The sequence below is a fragment of the Elgaria multicarinata genome, chromosome 12 (assembly GCF_023053635.1).
Source record: "Elgaria multicarinata webbii isolate HBS135686 ecotype San Diego chromosome 12, rElgMul1.1.pri, whole genome shotgun sequence".
In the NCBI taxonomy this organism is placed as follows: Eukaryota; Metazoa; Chordata; class Lepidosauria; order Squamata; family Anguidae; genus Elgaria; species Elgaria multicarinata.
Window position 1 is genome coordinate 6,991,218 of NC_086182.1, and position 20,689 is coordinate 7,011,906.

General features: G+C 46.5%; 1 protein-coding gene across 1 annotated transcript; it reads left to right on the forward strand.

The window, feature by feature from the left end:
• The first annotated feature begins 19,086 nt into the window (after positions 1-19,086).
• Positions 19,087-20,333, forward strand: LOC134407385 (neuropeptide Y receptor type 1-like). The gene has a single exon (XM_063139126.1). It carries the CDS (start codon positions 19,087-19,089, stop codon positions 20,191-20,193), a length of 1,107 nt encoding a protein of 368 aa, XP_062995196.1. The 3' UTR covers positions 20,194-20,333.
• Positions 20,334-20,689: the final 356 nt, after the last annotated feature.

Genomic DNA, 20,689 nt, shown 5'->3' on the forward strand with positions numbered 1-20,689 from the left:
TATACCCAGGGACACCATTTGGGTTGGGGGCCTTTCGTGTCCCTAGGGATTCCAGTGCCTGAAAACAGAGGGAGATTTCACTAACATGGAGAACTGCTGTGTAGCCCTATCAGCAAAGTCCTCGGCTATCACAACAACATGACAGAATGTCGGGAGAGAGGGATGGAGCATCAGGAATTATTGGCATTATGATCTGGGCTCCCAACAGCTGTTGGGCATTCCCACGTTCAAGAAGGATGCAAGGGGAGACTGTCCAAACGATACGATTTCTTCAACAGGATCTTTCTTATGTACATTCCTTCTAGCTCTAGATTAGAGCTGTCCACCGATTAGAGAAAATTTAGTTGATTAACCTACCGTATCTCAATGTTCACTCCCTGGAAATCCCTATCACTACAAATGGTAGGGATTTCAGGGCCTGCTGAAAACATACATTTCCAAACAGATATTCCCAGGAAGGTAATCTTGTCCTCTGCACGAAGACTTGTTTTGTCCGTTGTTCAGAAATTTCTTTAATGTAAGTGATTCATAAATATTGTTAAATAAAGATCACACTTAAATTAATTTGCTTATTATCGAAATCTCTATAGGAGATTATTCTTTTTATAAGAATTTTGAAGGAAGGGTGGTGTAGTGGTTAGAATATTGGACTGGGAGTTGGAAGAAAGAAAAAAAGAGAAAGAAAGAAAGAAAGAAAGAAAGAAAGAAAGAAAGAAAGGGGTTCCCATGTGCATTTTTGGCCAAAGATAGGTCCAGGGTCTGAAAAGGCTGAAGAGTAGCAGGCTACGCTGATTAGCAGTGGCTCTCCAAGGCAGGAAGTTTCCGTAGCCTGGAATGACCTTGGGAATTTCTGCATGCAAAGCATGTGCTCTACCACTGAGCTGCGGCCCACGGCCAATGACCATGTTGGCTGCAGATGATGGCATCGCAGTCCAACACCCTTGGAAGGCACCCGATTGGTGGAGGCTGCCATACAGAAAGTGTTTCTGGGGGGCAGGGGAGCAGTTTTAGCCTGTTGCAGCCAAAGCCACAACAGTTTTGTGGCACCTTAAAGTCTAACAGACTTATTTAGGGTGACCATATGAAAAGGAGGACAGGGCTCCTGTAGCTTTAACAGTTGTATCGAAAAGGAAATTTCAGCAGGTGTCGTTTGTATATATGGGGACCCTGGTGAAATTTCCTCTTCATCACACCAGTTAAAGCTGCAGGTGCCCTGCCCTCTTTTAAATCTGGTCACTCTAGTATAGCTCCTGCACCTTTAACTGTTGTAATGAAGAGGAAATTTCACCAGGTTCTCCATGTATACAAATGGCACCTGCTGAAATTCCCTTTTCTATGCAACTGTTAAAGATACAGGAGCCCTGTCCTCCTTTTCATATGGTCACCCTAAACTTATTCTGATATAGGCTTTCACCGATTATAGCCCAGGATGGAATCGGGAGATCTGAATTCTAGTCCCCACTCAGCCATGGAAGCGCACTGGGTGACTTTGGGCCAGTGACAGACTCTCAGTCAAACATAGCTCACAGGGTTGTTGTTGTGAGGATAAAATGGAGAGGAGGAAGATTATGTATACCACCTTGGATTCCTTAAGGAGGAAAAAAGGAGGGATATAAATGTAATAATAAATAAATAAATAAACTCAAATTGGGGTATTTATATACAAACTCTGGGAAGAGATGCAAACTGTGTTATCAGAGAGAACTAAAATGCAAAAAGTACAGAATAGTGGTGTCACAGTTGCCTTTCATGGAACTTTGCTGAGCGAAAGCACAGACGGCATTGCAATGAGGGAGATGATTTACATATGTAGTGTAAAATAAATAAATAAATAAATAAATAAATAAATAAATAAATAAATGTTCCTTATCCAAACCACAGGAAATAGAGTTGAATCTCTGTTAGTTTCAGAAAATGAATGTACATATGTGTAATTATCTATAATTTATGGATAATAAATTTAATTAAGCAGGTCTCCTGTTAACTTGGCGGGCTTCTATTTCCTGTCTATATCTGGGTGCAGAGATGTGTTTTTTCTGATGCTGAGAAGGACGTCATCATTTTACATTCAGCACATACTTTATAAATACATGCCCACAGGATATATTTTTAAACATTTATTAACAACTATCAAGTATATTTAAAACAATTATAGAAAGAACTGGATACCTTGGTATTTGTTGGCAAAGGTTACAACAGAAAGAGAAAACACGACAACGCACATTTCCAATAGAGATTTCTGCCAGCAGAGATTACTCCCTGCTGGGAATAACCCTACCCAATATCTTCCATTTAATTTTATAGTTTTATACTTGAATGTGATATACAATATAAGAACATAAGAAATGCCCTGCTGGATCAGACCAAGGGTCCATCTAGTCCAGCACTCTGTTCGCACGGTGGCCAACCAGCCATCAGCCAGGGATGAACAAGCAAGACATGGTGCAACAGCACCCTCCTGCCCATGTACCCCAGCAGCTGGTGCACACAGGCTTACTGCCTTGAATACTGGAGGTAGCACACAACCATCAGGGCTAGTAGCCATTGGTCGCCTTCTCCTCCAGGAATTTATCCACCCTCCTTTTAAAGCCATCCAGATTGGTGGCCGTCACCACATCTTGTGGTAGCGAGTTCCATAATTTAACAATGTGCCGTGTGAAGCAGTCCTTCCTTTTAATTGTCCTGGATCTTCCACCGATCAGCTTCACGGGATGACCCCATTGGGTTCTAGTATTATGAGAGAAGGAGAAAAATGCCTAACATGGATTTTTCTTTCTTTATAGCAGCTGCACACTGGGTTGACATTTTTACTTGTGCAGTTCTACAGAAATTTCCCAACTTTTTCCCTGTGGTTTTGACCTGTCTAGGGCATGAACCTTATTGATTGGGAATCTTTCTCGTAATGTTCTCATTTCTCCAGGTCAAGCTCCCCGCCAGTAATAGAACAAAAGCAAACTTTGGTTCAGACAGTTATTTAAGCGATGCCTCTTTCGTATGCCTGATATAACCGTTACCTTAAAATTGCCTACATCAGCCCCTTTTATTAAATTTGCCACCCATCAATTAAATTTGGTCCCTGCTGATCAATAAACTGAAGCTTGCTTTGTGATTAATCTACCAATTTAAGCCTAGATGCAGCCTGTAGATGCTGCTACAGATGCTGATGAGGAATTTTATTGTCTGCTACTCTCTTGTGGCAATATCCAGTTTTTGCTTGTGCTTCAACCCTCAGAGTCGGTGACTTCCCTTCCCAGAGGTGGCTTTTTTCATGTCGAGATCTGCTCCTTTGCAAAAGTGTGGCTCCTGACGTTTCTGATCAGCATTCTTCCTCCTGCTTTCAATCAGAGTTCCTGGAAACGTGGAGCCCCCCCCCTGAAGAAATCCACCCCCGTGCAGACCCCAGGTGGCGATGCATTTCCGGATCAAGCTGCATCCGTTACCCATGGGTTCTCCCCACTCACCCCTAAGCTCAGAGAATGGCAGGAAGTTCTTTTGACATCACTGGTTCGATGCTATTCAGGTGGCTGTTGCTTCCTTCTCACAACAGGCTTTGCCTGTTTACTCACTCTTCCTGCCGTGCCAAAGATGGTAGATCAGGGTGGCTCAAATGTTGCAAATCGGTTCAAATCTCCCCCCCCCCCCCCCGCGGCACAAACTCACACAGATGGCCTTAGACAAGCCACTGTTCTCTCAACCTCATCTACAATATGGAAACCATGTTACTAACCTTCCTTACAGGGCTGGTACGAGAAGTGGGAGATAAAGTTGCCAACCCACCAAAGTGGCCTGGCTTGATCTCCTATTTTTCACAGTGGCTTTTTTTGGCTGTGAAGTTCCTCACTGCACAAAAATAAGGATTTTTAGCCCTAATGTCTGCAGGTGACGATGATCAGGGTGACCATATGGAAAGGAGGACAGGGCTCCTGCATCTTTCGCAGTTGTATAGAAAAGGGAATTTCAGTAGGAGTCATTTGGAGGCATGCAGCACCTGGTGAAATTTCCTCTTCATCACAAGAGTTTAAGCTGCAGGAGCCCTGCCCTCTTTTGCATCTGTCCACTGTAGTATTGTTCTTGCAGCTTTAACTGTTGTGATGGAGAGGGAATTTCAACAGGTGCCCTATCTCATATCGCTAGCAAATACATCTCTGAAGGCAGAAGTATTGAAAGAAAGGCCTTTCCTGAAGATCTTAAGACCCAGGCAGGCTTGTATAGGAGCGTTTCATAACCCATAAACAATTAAGCCTCACAGGACCCAAAGTGACACAGGTTACACCACCCTATACCCGTCCGGGATTCTGGTTGACTTCAGGCAGCCACGGCTGAACCTCAAGCCTGGCAGGGCACTTCTAAAAATAAAAGAAATGCGCAGTAACCAACCCTGTGATACGTCTTGAAGTCAAAGTCCCTGGGATGAGCTGGAAGCCTTTTGCCCCTTGCCCAAGATGGGTGTGGCGGCTGCGGCTGGTTCCTCTATGGTTACGGACAAATGGTTTGCATGTGCCCAGATGGATTCTCTTCCTTATGTTTCCCTCCAGTCCTGTTCAGACAATACACTAAGCCATGGTTAGGCCGGTTACTCTTTTGCAGCAAATGGTTAGTGAGTGTGGTTATACTGTGGTTAGGAATGGTTAGGAACGCTAAGCCATAATGTTTAGCTCAAAAAGCTTAATCACTGTGGCTTAGCATGTCGTCTGAACAGGGTTGCTGTCTTCCAGGGCTATGTGGCATTAGATGGGTGAAGCCAGACTGGCTTGCTGACTGGGAATGATGGGAGTTGCAGTCCAACACATCTGCAGGCTGCTAGGTTAGGAAAGCCTGGTTCAAGCATTAATGAGGACTGGTTTCAATTAAATCCTGAAGCGCAAGGTGTTTCTAGGTGTCATTTCTAGTCCTGTTTTGTTGATTCACACATGGTTTTACCTCGCTCAATGCACAGCCAAGCGACGTTGGTCAGCACACGGATTACAGAAGACAGCTCTGAAAAACGTGCTCCTGAAACGCAAGGCAGCCTTTCCCCCTCCCAGCAAATGTGATTGCCGCTTCAGAAAATTACCTCAACGCCAGGCCTTGCTTTCCACTGAGGTGAATATCAATACAGATTGACCCTCTAGTGAAGCAGACATGTGTGCGCTGAATCCCAGCGGCAACATTTGTATTGCTGGAGCCAAAGTTTCTCATTATCTCCCTGGGAAACCAGCTCAGGTTGCTCCATGCCAGATAGACTTCCACCTGTAAATAAAAATGAAGGTTACGTTCTAGGGTGGCATTGTGCCTTCTTTTATGGAGGTCAGTCTTCTATCTGAGGGGCTGTGGAAGGACTGTTTGCTATTTATAATTATTTAATGGATTATATATCACCACCATCTTTTTAAAATATCTGTAAACGGTTGTAGGTCTGTGGAGTCCAGTTCCAGTTCAAAGGGCCTTCTCAGTGGTGGGCCCCCCAATTATGGAATGATCTCCCCAGCGAGGTCCGCCTGGCACCAGCATTGCAATCTCTTCGATGCCAGGTTAAAACTTTTCTCTTTTCCCAGGCATTTAGCAATATGTGATGAGCTTCATTGATCCTGGATCTGTTTATAATTGTTTTTAGATATATGTTTCTGTGTATGTTGAATGTTTTTGTAATTTTAAATTTTGTACATTTTAAAAAATGTTTTAATCTTATGTAAACCAAGAGAGCTTTGGCTATGGGGTGGTATAAAAATGTAAATAATAATAATAGAAGGAAGAGCAAAAGGGACTTAAAGCTGTCCATCAACCGCAGCACCTGGACCGCAGACTGAATGATGCATGCAGCTCACCTGGTCACTCTCTTCCACACTATGCTGTGAGATATGTTGTATTTCTATTGAAGTTTAATCTTTTTATTATTTCCAAACACCAGTAAATAAAAGACACTACAGACCAAAGAACAAAACATAAACGAACAAACAAAAACCACAAAAATAAAATGTTCTTCCAATATTCTCCCCAGCAAAAATATGTAACAATGTTGTTGTTACTATTTTTCTTACTCTATCACTGTCAAATCCAAATCTCTAATTTCTCTCTTAACATTTCCTACATTATTAGTTGAATCCACAGATATACAAGTCATCTTTTTCTCGTCCCTTCATAAAATTTACAAAAGGTTCCCATTCAGTTATAAATCTTAAAGTCGATTTTTCTCTCATTACTGCCATGAGTTTTGCCATCTCCGCTAGCTCAAATATCTTCAGTAGCCATTCCTCTGTTGTGGGCACTGTTTTGCCCTTCCATCTTTGTGCATATAGTAATCTTGCAGCCATTGTCATATATAAGAATATACCGTATTTCTTCGATTCTAAGACACACTCCCCCCCCCCCATATAAACATCTCTAGAAACAGGTGCATCTTAGAATCACAGGTCACGTGCTGCGGGCCTGGAAGGCGCACGGCCTGACTGGGCCCATGAGTACCTCCGCATGGCTCCGAGCGCGCCTTGTTGGCTGCACCCGGAAGACACGCAGCTTGACTCCTGTCCCCACAGGCCGGCAGACGCCGCTCCAGGTCTCTGGTAGGCCCCATCTGCCATGCCGGGCGACGCTTGGTCCGGGCCTGCGCACGTGCTCCCCGGTCGGCCCCCCGGCAGGCCCCCTCCTCCCGGCTTTTTTTCTGTTGGTGGTACTGAAATTAGTGTGCGTCTTACAATCGATGGCATCTTACAGTTGAGGGGACTTGAGCAGCGAGTGTCCACCCTCCAAGGAATAAGAGAAGTCGAGGAGTTCTTAGACCGAACGGTGGAACTGCAACAGCAACAAGAAGCACATGAGATTGAAGAACAACAGCCAGCTGAAGCAGAAGTGGAGTATGCTGAGGGGAGGAAAGCCAATGAAGAGGAAACTCCCTGGAAAAGAGTGACAGTTAGAAGAGGAATTAGAGGGCGTTCTGCACCGGTGGAGCCATTGCAGTTAAGCAACCGCTTTCAGCTTCTGGAGAATGAGACTGAAGGACAGTTTGCAGAGGAAGAAGTACAGGAGGCACCATGCAACAGTGACCAAGAGACAGAAGGTAGGTCAACCAAGAAGAAGCGAAGAGTAGTCATTGTAGGAGACTCCCTGCTGCGTGGGATTGAAACCCAAGTATGTCGTGAAGACCCATGGACTCGCCAGGTGTGCTGTCTCCCTGGAGCACAGATTAGAGATGTGACTGAAGGGTTACCGAAGCTCATAAAGCCCACGGACACATACCCCTTTCTTCTCATCCATGTGGGAACAAATGATGTCGCCAAGCAGAGCTACAAAGAAATCATTTCAGACTTTGAAGTTCTGGGAAGGAAACTGAAGAACTTTGGGGCCCAGGTAGTTTTCTCATCCATCCTCCCGGTTCTTGGAAGAGGATTAGAAAGGGAAAGAAAAATACTCCGGATGAACGACTGGCTTCGAAAGTGGTGCCGTCGTGAGAGTTTTGGATTCTGGGACCACGGGCTACGCTACTTGGAACATGGACTGCTGGCAAGGGATGGGTTGCACCTCACAAGGGCTGGAAAGAATGAGTTTGGCCACAGCATGAAGAACTTCATCAGGAGGGCTTTAAACTGAATCTTGTGGGGGTGGGAGACGTAAATTTTGAGGCAACAATGGATGAAGGCCAATGCACCACAGTACAGAGAACAGCTCCAACAGAGTCCCAAAATAGTGTCTGCAACAAGGTAGGAACAAAGCCAGACTATAAAACACATGGTCTTCGATGTCTATATACTAATGCCCAGAGCATGGGAAACAAACAGAATGAACTTGAACTCTTATTACATGAAGGCAAATACGACTTGATAGGTATAACTGAAACTTGGTGGGATGACTCCCATGACTGGAATATAGCAATTGAAGGATATAACTTGTTCAAAAAGAACAGAAGAAATAGAAAGGGAGGTGGAGTTGCACTATATGTTAAAAATACCTATCCCTGCACAGAAATACAGGCGGATGAGATTGGGAGCCCCGTCGAGAGCGTCTGGATTAAAATAAATGGGGCTAGGAATAAAAAGAATATGATAATCGGAGTCTACTACCGACCACCCAATCAAGGAGAAGACGAGGACGAAACTTTTGAGAAACAAATTGCCAGTGTTTCAAGGAAGTGTGATGTAGTAGTGATGGGGGACTTCAATTACCCTGATATCTGTTGGGAGACCATTACTGCCAAAAGCGGCCCTTCCAAGAAATTCCTGACATGTATGGGTGATAACTTTCTCCTACAGAAAGTGGTGGAAGGAACTAGAGGGTCAGCAATCCTTGACTTGTTATTGACCAATAGGGATGACTTAGTGGATAAAGTGGCAGTTACGGGAACTCTGGGGGAAAGTGACCACGTCATACTTGAATTCTTGATTATGAAGGAGACAAAAGTCGAGCGTAGCCATACACGTACTCTGGATTTTAGGAAAGCTGATTTTAATAAACTCAGAACTATAATAAGTAAGGTCCCGTGGCAAGGGAGCCTAAAAAGAAAAGGAGTGCAGGATGGGTGGGAGTATCTAAAAAATGAAATTTTAAAGGCACAGTTACAAACAATTCCAACAAGGAGAAAAGATAGAAGACAACAGAGGAAACCAATGTGGCTCCACAAAAAGCTTATTGATGAACTGAAAACAAAAAGGGATACATATAGGAAGTGGAAGGAAGGCCAGGCTACAACAGAAGAGTACAGACAAGTGGCGCAGAAGTGCCGAAATGGCGTCAGGAAGGCTAAAGCTGTGAATGAGCTGAGATTAGCGAGGGATGCTAAAAGCAATAAAAAGGCTTTCTTCAGATACGTGAGTAGTAAAAGACAGAGGAAAGAAATGGTGGTTCAACTGCTTAATGAGGATGGCAAATTGATAACAGACGACAAACAAAAGGCTGAAGTGCTCAATTCCTACTTTGCCTTGGTCTTCTCCCAAAAGCGGATCTATGACCCCCCTGGAAAAAGTGAAGCAGAAGTTGAGGGGGCAGGATTGCAGTTTGAGATTGATAAACAAATGGTCAAAGAACACCTAATTTCCTTGAATGAGTTCAAATCCCCAGGGCCCGATGAACTGCATCCAAGAGTAATGAAGGAGCTAGCGGAAGAACTCTCAGAACCTTTGTCTATTATCTTTGCAAAATCATGGAAGACGGGTGAGGTGCCGGACGACTGGAGGAGGGCTAACGTTGTCCCTATCTTCAAAAAGGGCAAAAAGGAGGAACCTGGGAACTACAGACCAGTCAGCCTGACATCCATCCCTGGGAAAATTCTGGAGCAGATTATAAAGAAGTCAATCTGTAAACACCTTGAAATCAATGCAGTGATTACTAGAAGCCAACATGGATTTGTCAGGAACAAATCCTGTCAGACTAATTTGATCTCATTTTTTGATAGGATAACCTCCCTTGTGGACTGTGGGAATGCTGTGGATGTCATATATCTTGACTTCAGCAAAGCTTTTGACAAAGTACCACATGACATTCTGATTAACAAACTAGCTAAAAGTGGGCTAGATGGAACAACTATTAGGTGGATCCACAGTTGGCTACAGAATCGGACTCAAAGAGTACTTATCAATGGAACCTTCTCAAACTGGGGAGAGGCAACGAGTGGGGTGCCGCAGGGCTCAGTCCTGGGCCCAGTGCTCTTCAACATTTTTATTAATGATTTGGACGAGGAGGTGCAGGGAACGCTGATCAAATTTGCAGATGACACCAAATTGGGTGGGATAGCTAATACCCTGGAAGACAGAAACAAACTTCAAAGTGATCTTGATAGGCTGGAGTGCTGGGCTGAAAACAACAGAATGAAATTTAATAGGGATAAATGCCAAGTTCTACATTTAGGGAATAGAAACCAAATGCACAGTTACAAGATGGGGGACACTTGGCTCAGCAATACTACAAATGAGAAAGATCTTGGAATTGTTGTAGATCACAAGCTGAATATGAGCCAACAGTGCGATATGGCTGCAAGAAAGGCAAATGCTATTTTGGGCTGCATTAATAGAAGTATAGCTTCCAAATCACGTGAGGTACTGGTTCCTCTCTATTCGGCCCTGGTTAGGCCTCATCTAGAGTATTGCGTCCAGTTCTGGGCTCCACAATTCAAGAAGGACGCAGACAAGCTGGAGCGTGTTCAGAAGAGGGCAACGAGGATGATCAGAGGTCTAGAAACAAAGCCCTATGAAGAGAGACTGAAAGAACTGGGCATGTTTAGCCTGGAGAAGAGAAGATTGAGGGGAGACATGATAGCACTCTTCAAATACTTAAAAGGTTGTCACACAGAGGAGGGCCAGGATCTCTTCTCGATTCTCCCAGAGTGCAGGACACAGAATAACGGGCTCAAGTTAAAGGAAGCCAGATTCCGGCTGGACATCAGGAAAAACTTCCTGACTGTTAGAGCAGTGCGACAGTGGAATCAGCTACCTAGGGAGGTTGTGGGCTCTCCCACACTAGAGGCATTCAAGAGGCAGCTGGACAACCATCTGTCAGGGATGCTTTAGGGTGGATTCCTGCATTGAGCAGGGGGTTGGACTCGATGGCCTTGTAGGCCCCTTCCAACTCTGCTATTCTATGATTCTATGATTCTATGAAATACGATAGTCCCATGATTCTTTTTCATCTGCTCATCCATAAATCCCAAAAGAAAGTATCCCGGTTTCAGTTCGATATTAATTGCTGGATGTGTTGTACTTCTATTTAAACTCTAGTCATTACTAGTTTAAAGCTCATAGCCTAGCTACAGTGATCCATGCTCTGATAATCTCTCGTTTGGATTACTGCAATGCGTTATACGTGGGGCTGCCTTTGAAAACGGTCCGGAAGCTTCAGCTGGTACAAAACAGGGCAGCCCGTTTACTAACAGGGACTGGCTGGCGAGATCACATTACGCCAGTCCTTTTACAACTTCATTGGCTGCCAGTCCAGGTCCGGGCCCGATTCAAAGTGCTGGTATTGACATTTAAAGCCCTAAACGGTTTGGGGCCAGGTTATTTGAAGGAACGCCTCCTCCCATATGTACCTACCCGGACCTTAAGATCATCTACAGGGGCCCTTCTCCGTGAGCCCCTGCCAAAGGAAGTGAGGCAGGTGGCTACTAGGAGGAGGGCTTTCTCCGCTGTGGCACCCCGGTTGTGGAATGAGCTCCCCAGAGAGGTCCGCCTGGCGCCTACACTGTACTCCTTTCGTCGCCAGCTGAAGACCTTTTTATTCACTCAGTATTTTAACACTTAATTTTAACTTAAATTTAAATTATACTGTTTTAACTCTGTATTTTAACCTTATATCAATTCTGCTGCGTGGTTTTATCCTGGTTGTGCTTTTTATATTGTATTTTGTATTTGTATTTTTAACTTGTTGGTTGTTTTATGATGATTTTAATTTTTGTGAACCGCCCAGAGAGCTTCGGCTATTGGGCGGTATAAAAATGTAATAAATAAATAAATAAATAAATAAAATGTCTGAGGGTGAAGTGTACTGTTCTTTCACTCCCACTATGTCAGCCCTCCAGGAGTTGTATGGAGGTTACTTGCCCTCGGTGCAACTGAAGGCCCTCCTTGACTCACCCCTGAATGACATTCACTTCTTCCCCTCAGGCCTCAAGCCTACCTCCTCCCCCACATTTTAAAACCCAGCTTATCCTGGGGCTGCTTCTTTTCTGTCTCCTCCACCACCTCAGAGCGTTTGCTGCCACCTCCATCGTCTTCTCTGCCACTAAAATGGCCACTTCAAGAGCCCAAGGCCCTCCCTCTGTCCTCGTCTTTGTGTTCTTCTCCCTGTGTGCTTGCATGGCATGGAACTCTATGGGAACTGTAGTTCCCTGACCACCTCAGCCCCCTGGTCATGGTATGGAAACATCCTGTTTGGCTGTTAAAGCTCAACCTTCGAACTTCTTTGAACTTTTTAAATTTTCTGCACGTCTGTCCTTCTCAAGCTTCAGTTTAAAAGAAAAATGAGCAAAATTGGTCTGGTGGTTCTCAAATAATAAACCTTACATTGCCATATACTTACATACGAGTTCTAATTTTGCAACTATACATTAGTATATACAAAACATATGCACAAATTGTCCTCTTTTTGGCGATTCACAAGTGGCCACCCTACTCAGTTTTGCCTGCGGCCTAGTGTGACATGATGGCTTCACTGATTGCCACCTTTCCGTGTATGGCTACAATTTTCTTTAGTGCACATCTGGATGACAAACAGGTGCTTAGAAACCTGTTTGTCATGCAAGTACACTCTTCTGAGAGCTAGGACAGGCTGCAGTTTCATGGCTATTGGTAAACCCAAGATTTTTGCTTGGTGAGGTCTGAAATCCCTGGCTTATATCAGTTTTCCAAAACAATATCCTAAATGTGACACAAGGTGTCTTTAGGCAGGAAACATACAGTGGACTGGTGGCTCCGATGTCAGTGGGGCAGAGAGTCTGATAGCTCCTTTAGCGTTCTGACTGAAACCGGAGTGGATTCACTGCCCCACTGACATCAGAGCCACCAGCCTCCTCTGGAAACAGACCATAGTTTTTGAGGAAGTTGCAAATGGCTTGAGAATGGATATGACTACATGTTTCGGTTGTTGAATTGTCATTTCTGGTGAAACAGTGTTTGCAGGTTTTTGAATTGTTATCATTAACTCTGCAAAACCTGTTTTCGAGAGGGGGAAATGGAGTGAATGTACACACCAGAACCTGCAATCCCTCTTTCAAAGCACCTTTTGGGAAAATTCCACGATTGACTATCTAAAGCTGTGATGTTTGTTACTTGCAATGGCTCTCGGTCCTTTCCAGCCACTTCAGAGTGTTGGTTTTAGTCTTTAAAGCCCTTCACGGCTAAGCCAGTCCTTCAGATACCGTGGTCCTGTCTCCCGACGTGCCTACCCAGGTGACACTATCTTCTGGGGCTCTTTTTCTAGGTGCCTCTACCATCTGAGGCAGTGGAGGCTAGTGGTTCTGATTTTGGTGGGGCTGTGAATCCATGCTGTGAATCCATTTCAGGCAGACTTCCAAAGGAGCTATCCAAGGTGCTGGACCTATTTTGGGATTAGTGTTCATCACCTTGGATAACTCCCTTACAGTCCTGGCCAGTTCTGACTGAAACCCAGAATAGATTTACAGTCCCACCAAAATCGGAGCCACCACCCTCCACTGATCTGAGGTGCAGGTGATAGTTACTGATGGAAGGGCCTTTTCAGTGGTGGCACCACAATTGTGGAATACTCTTCCCCAAGGACGATCACCTGGCACCTAATTTGTATTTTCCCAGGCCATTTAATATCTGCTAAAGGTTTCAATAAAGGTTTATTAGAATAAAGTAAATAAAATAAAATAAAGGTTTATTAGAATGTAAGCCTATGCGGCAGGGTCTTGCTATTTACTGTTTTACTCTGTACAGCACCATGTACATTGATGGTGCTATATAAATAAATTAATAATAATAATAATAATAATAATAATAATAATAATAATACAATGCTGTTTTCAGATGTTTGCTGCTGCTATATGGCACGTTCTGTCCTTAAAATGGTTTGTTGTATTTTAATGGCATTTTATGATTTTGTATGCCATCCAGGGAACTTACTGAAGGGCATGATACAATTTAATAATGATTATAATATGACTCAGTTCCACTCCACCCTCTGCAATATGAGGTTAGTAATACCGACTTACCTAACAATATTGTTGTCACAATTAAGTTATGCATATATGGCTCCCTCTCATCTTACCTTCTGTTTCTTTGGACCAGTTGGAAAGATGTGGTGAAACAACCTCTTATTTTTAAGGCTCTTTTATCCATTTGCAACCTGGCCAGTTTTGATACGTTTCAATTTATTTTATTTTATTTTATTTTATTCAACTATATTGTAAGCTGCCCTGAATGCTAGGTGAGGATGCAGACACTGGGTCTGCATGGGAGGGGGGGGGGATAGATGGATGTTCTTTGGAGGTCCCCTGGTCCCATGAGATGTCCCTGTTGCAATGACTACTGCTGCAGCTTGCAAGCGGGCAAGCAGCACTCTTAGAGATTCCCAAGAGATGTTGGACCACATCTTCCTTCATTCACAGCCTTTGGCAAGGTGCCAGAAGCTGGTTAAGGCAGCCTTCTCCGCCTTAGTGTGCTCCAGATGTGCTGGACCAGTGGTGATGATGGGAATGATAGAATTGTGGAGTTAGAAGGGACCACAAGGATCATCTAGTCCAGCTGTCTGCAATGTGCAGGAAAACCAATTAAACCATCCATGAGAGGTGCTCTCTTAAAAAACTACAGAGATGGAGAACCCACAGCCTCCGTAGGTCGACTGTTTCACTGTTGTCTATATCTTGCCATCAGGATCCCCCCCCCCTTATATTTAATCAGAATCGAGGTAGCTGTAACTTATACCCATGATTTCGGATCCTAATTTCTGTGACCCTGGAAAATAGTTCTTGACCCTCCTCCCTGTGGCAAACTTTTATGCACCTGAACACTGCTGACATGTCTCCCCTCGGTCTTCTTTTCTCCAGACTGAACATCCTTCTGCCTGTCCTCAGGTCCCTGCATCCTCTTTGTTGCCCTCTTCCGAACCTGTTCTAACCTGTCCGGGTCCTTCTGGAATGTGGTGCCCAGAATCGTGCACAACACTCCAGGTGTGGTCTCACTAGTGCCGAGTAGAGAGGAGCAAGGACTTCACGCGTCTTGGATACAACGCTTCTTCTAAAGCAGCCCAGAACCGTGTGAGCCCTTCTAGCGGCTCTCTCACACACTGCTGGAGGGCACCAGGTTAAGGAAGGCAAGGCTAAGAGTCTGGACAGGCAGATGCTCGCTGCAAGGTTGGGTGTGCGTACTGAAGGCACCTCCAATCTCTAGCAAGGAGGGATAGGGTGGGAAGGCCCCATAACCTGATTGCTTCCCACCCCCACCAGGGCTCCAATATAATGTCATTTCACACCCATACTGCAATGGAGTAGCCTGGCTGCCCCCTCTCCCCTCCCCTCCCCTCCCCGCGAAGCCTGCATGTGTGCCAAGAAGGTCTCTTGTCTTCCACCTGGGAGTGTGATGTTTGCAGGGCCGGTGCTACCATAGAGGCAACTCAGGCGGCCGCCTAGAGCGCCAAGTTAAGAGGGGCGCTGGGCACAGCGCAGCACTCACGCGCGTTGGCTGTGAGCTGGGCCGGCCCGAGGATTCAGCTGGGCCTGGGCAGGCGAGATGGCGCCCCGCGCCCACCCAGCTGAAGCGAAGCCAGGGACGCTGGGGTGGGGGTGGGGCTGCTCCACTTCCGGACTTCTGGAACGCGCCCGGAAGAGAGAGAGGGAGAATGTATGGGTGAATGGGGTACACGGTGTCTTTGAGTGAATGCATGTGTTCATGCGTGTGTTTGTTTGGAGTGAGTGATGCCGAGTGTGTATGTGCACGCGTGTGTGAGTTGGGGGGGATGATTTGGAGGTGATATTCCTATTAAATAATGCATTCCTTTCCCATTTGTTTGCTATAATTGGCATGACGTATTTCTTGCACTTTAAAATCAATTTAGCAGTTTCAAGTTTTGTGCTTCTTATTTTTTCCAGGAAACATATGTTCTTAAAAATCAAAGTTGGCATTTTTGGGGGGTAGTGGTGGTGAAAGTAGCTCACCTTGCCTAGGGCGCAAAATAGTCTGGCCCCGGCCCTGGATGTTTGCATTCTTATTCTTCCCACCATGGTAGCAACTGGGTGTGCCCGGGAGGGGGGGCAAAGGGGGCCCCGAGCTCCCATACAGTGGGGTGGGTGGGACAATCGTCCGTCCCCCCAATTATATATATTTTCCAAAAGATAGTCATGTTGTTTGTGTGAAACCCCCCCCCCCCCGGGGGGAAATCCCATTGACCCCGACCCCCCAGATTCCTCTGGGTGGCCCTGGGGAGCCCATGTGGTCAACGCTCCTCGTTGCCCGCCGTCTCCCCCTTGGTCAACGCTCCTCTCTGCCCAGATCTCTGTCTCCGCGCGGGGCAGCTGGTTTGATCCCAGCGCCGGATCTGGGGGCTTCCCGCCCCCGCATGCAGCACCCCCTCCCCCGCCTTTCTCATCCTAGCCTCACATCGCGAGCTTGGGCAGGGGCGCGCGGGGGTGGGTACGTGGGAGTGGGACCCACGTGGAAGGAGCATCTCCTCCGCCTGCAAACCAGGCAGGCTCCTCCCAGGGGTGGAGTTTGGTGTGTGTGTGTGTGTGTGTGTGTGTGTGTGTGTGTGTGTCTTGGGGGGCGGTGCGGAGTGTGTATGGAGGGGCGGGGGGGGGGGGGCGTTGTTCCTATGCCTTCTTAAGGCAGCCTTTCCGCTGGATGCCTGTCTCTGTCTGTCTGTCTCTCTCTCTCTCTGCTCCCCCCTTCCCTGCAACGTGAAGCCCTCCATCTGTAGCAGAGAAGGGGAGAAATAGCAGGAGGAGGAGGAGGAGGAAGAAGAGGAAGTCAGAGCTGGTAGACGCATTCACGTGCGCCAGGAGGCCATGCAGCATCTCAGCATCAACCCATCCATCTGGGAGGAAGAGGACTGAGAGAGAGAGAGAGAGAGAGGCTGACACCATGATGCTCTGAACTAGTTCAGCGTCTCAGGTGAGTGAGGGGTGGGTGTGGTGGGGTGGGTGTGCTTGAGTGCACCTCAGGTATTTCCAAGCTGCCCCATTCATCAGCCTGCAGGGTTACTGCCCTGGTACCCCCCTCACTCTTGACCCTGTGGTGACATGAGTCTAACTTATGTAATGGCCACCACGTGCCCTGTCGTTCCGTTTGGAGGTGCCCAGTGTCCCCTGCCGACCTCAGTGTCCCCTGCCGAGTTCAGCCTCCAAAGCTGGGCAGGGTGGAGGAATCCCCACCTGGGCCTAGAAAATTCCTGTGCCCCCTCTCAAGCGATCCAGAGATCTACCACAGTAGTAGCTGTCTGGGCAGTGGCGGGCAGCAGGCACGGCGGATGATGGTCCCAGGGGTTAGCCAGCACTTCAGTGTCCAGCTTAAATGCGCCGAAAGAAAAGTGCACTTTGCATTTATCTGTCCCTTCTTGCAATGAGATGAAGGTTTAGGAATTTAATGGAAAAAGATGGTGGTGGTGGGGAATAACCCTTTGCAGCCCTTTTTCTAAAAGGGGGCGAGTTGTGCACTGCAGTGCAGGGAAGGGGTGGGGGCACACGCAACCTCCCAAAAATGAACATTTTTTTTTAAAAAAAAATTAAGCAAGAAGTCCATGAAATGGTACGGCATCGATGCATCCAATGCAGCCTTGCTTGTATTTCTTTCCCTTTTACAATTTGAGCATCTTGCATTGGAATGATGGGCCAAGATCTCAGCCTTGAAGGAAGTAAGGAATGAAATGTTTTGTTTTTTTAAAGACTTCATATCATGCCAGAGACATAAAAACTGGAGGTGCCTTGTTTGCTCATTGCTACTGACATTCAGCACTAGCTAACAGGTGCTAATGATATTTGTGCAACCATATTCTACACAACAGTTGCTATCACAGGCTTATAAATAGTTACTCGCCTGTGGTGAGTAAGAATTGCCTCCAGGTGATCCAGTAGGAATGCCTTCATAAGTGTAGGTTCTCTCTTTTTTTTTTTTTTTTGCATGATTTTGATGTGGTGCAAATGGTTATGAAAAGGGCTTGTAAAAAAAATGTGAGCAAGTAACTTTTGTGGACTTTATTGGCAAGGCTACATTATCACAGTTGATAGGCTGGATAAAGGCAGATGGGAGAAGTAGCTGCATTTTCCCAGTGACAAAATATTGCACATTGCGTGCTGGAAAAATGTGGGGAGAAACTGCATATTCCTGGATCTTACAAGAAAGAGATCTGGAGTAACAACTATGCCTTTTTTGTGCAAAGGGGCAGGGCGAAGAATTGTTTGGCAGGGTGCAGGGAATACCACGTAGACAAAGGTCACTGGGAGAGTCCCATGGAAATTAATGGGAACTCTGCTTCATTGCAGGTAGTGGACTTACTCTTAAAATCGTACCCCCTGTGTAAATGTCAATCACGGGGGAGTGAAATTTCAAAATACTGAATGGTATTTTTTTTTTTTTTGCTATTTTCATTGAACCAGTTGTTTCTGACCCCAGGCTTCTAGGATAAGGTAGGATCATAGAAGCTTAAGACTAAAATATATGGGAAGGAAGCAAAGTAATCCAAATTTGAGCCTGGCCCCTGTCTGGAATAGAGACTGCCTGGGAACGCCATGTACACACCACGTATAATACCTTGAGTTTATTTATTATTTATTTATTACATTTAAAGTATTTTTATCCCGCTACTCAGCCAAAAAGGCTCCCAGAGTGACGTACACACAATCAATAAAATCAGATGGTCCTTGCTCGCAGACTTATGATCTAAAAAGGCACGATACACAAGAAAAACTGGATGAGGAGGGAAGAGGGGGGAAATGGAAGTAGTCTTTCTGTAGGGCTGGTGCAATGGCCCTGTTTCTGTTCCCATTTCCCTCAGAGTTCCATGGAAGAAAGCCAGGATACAAATTTAGAAAATAAATAAATTCCTCCCCTCACTTGATGACTGGGTTCAGACAACACGATAACCCAACTGTCGACGGTTGGTTATTTAATCCACCATGGGTTATTGTGTTGTGTGGAATGAGATTTTTAACCAATGGTTGGTTATTTGGCCAAAATAACCAACGCTGTGCAGAATTGGCTATTTGAACCATCATTGGTTATTATGTTGTATGGAGGGCACCATTGGTTATTTCATCGGCCACAGAGTCGCAAGGCAAGAGTGATCAAAGCGGTGGCTGCCGCTCTAGTCCAATTGTCAGATAGATTTTCGGCAGCAATGGCTGATGGGATACTTGTGGGAGTACTGAGGTGGGGAAAGGGGGGATGAGTGAGTCAGCTCAGCGTGGACTAATTGTCAACTCAACGCTGATCCTAAGCCACACCACAGTTGATTACTATCATGTTGTGTGGGGAGTATCCCCTGGATAAATGTTGAGTTGATTATTACCCCACTGTTGACTATCGTATCGTCTGAACACAGTCAATGTCTTCTTCTTTGGCATAGGATAATTCCTGGGTGAGCACAGTAGGGAGGCACGGCCGTTGCCATTGTTTGCAGCCAGCTCCAGAGAGGAACAATCCTTCCATCCCTAAGGCTGTGGGGCGGGAAAGCGCCATGGATCAGCTGATGAACCTCCTCTACCTGAACTTCTCAGAGCAGCTGAGCCTGCTGGAAGAAAACGCAATGTCCTGCAGCGACTCCGTGGGGAACGGCACCTTCCTGATTGTGGCGTACAGTGCCGTCATTGCCGTGGGGCTGATTGGCAACCTTTGCCTGGTGTGCGTCATCGTCCAGCAGAAGGAGATGCGGAACGTCACCAACATCTTCATCGCCAACCTCTCCTGCTCCGACATCCTCATGTCCCTCGTCTGCATGCCCGTCACGGTCATTTACACCCTGATGGACCACTGGATCTTGGGCGAAGTGCTCTGCAAGGCCAGCCCCTTTGTCCAGTGCGTTTCTGTCACCGTCTCCATCTTCTCCCTGGCCTGGATCGCCCTGGAGAGGCACCAGCTCATCATCAACCCAACAGGGTGGAAGCCGGCAGCCAACCACGCCTACCTGGCGGTAGCCCTGACCTGGGTAACAGCTTGCTTCGTTTCCCTGCCCTTCCTCTCCTTCACCATCCTGACCAATGAGCCCTTCCAAAACCTGAGCCTTCCCTTTGACCCCTTCGCCAACCACCTGGCCTGCATCGAGCATTGGCCGTCGGACCATCATCGCCTGGCCTACACCACCTTCCTCTTGCTCTTCCAGTACTGCCTGCCCCTGCTCCTCATCATGGCCTGCTATTTCCGCATCTTCCTGCGCCTCCAGCGCCGCAAGGACATGGTGGAGCGGGCCAAGGATGGCTCCCGGGCCACCAGCCACAGGAAGGTCAATGTCATGTTGGCGTGCATTGTGGTGGCTTTCGCTGCTTGCTGGTTTCCCCTCACTGTCTTCAATGCTCTCTATGACTGGGACCATGAGAAGATCTCTGTGTGCTACCACAACTTCATCTTCTCCCTGTGCCACCTGGCAGCCATGGTGTCCACGTGCATCAACCCCATCATTTACGGGTTCCTCAACAGCAATTTTCAAAAGGAGGTCAAGGCCTTGCTGTATCGCTGCAGTTGCAGCAGCGAGAAGGACAAGTACGAGAGCTTCCCGCTCTCCACCGTCAGCACCGAGATCTCCAAAGCCTCGCTCCGAAGTGGGGGTGGCACCAGCGCCCAGGTGTGACTTCCGGGCTCCTATGTAGTGCAACCCAACACCAAGCAGTTCCTTCCTTGGCACTGAGCGAGACAGGGAGTACCGTCACCCTTTGTGCATATTTCCAAATCCTCTGGTGACTCTCTGCCTCCAGTCTCATACCAAACCCGTGTCAGGGATCATCTGAAATGTCCTGGGGGTGCCCTACTTCATATATGAATTGAATCGGGAGGGGAACGGCTGGGCTGGAGAATGGTTGTGTCATAGGTTCTAATCCTGGCTTGGCCATTGGTCCTTCTCTTTGTCTTTCAACCCAAATGTTCAGCCCGCTTAAACGTTTGGAGCTTTGAAAGCTTCCTAGAGGATTTAGGTGTTCACCACTGAAGTGAATGGAGATTGCTAGTGAGGTAGCGGAAAACGACTAAGCAGCTTGGAGGTTGCTTCACCCCTCAAAGAGATCCAAAGAGATCCTCGGCAATTGCTCAGATGCTTTTCAGTCAATTACAACAGATAAATATTTCCTGAA

Coding starts and splice junctions, on each gene's coding strand:
- LOC134407385 (XM_063139126.1), top strand. CDS start 19,087: ATGGATCAGCTGATGAACCTCCTCTACCTGAACTTCTCAGAGCAGCTG.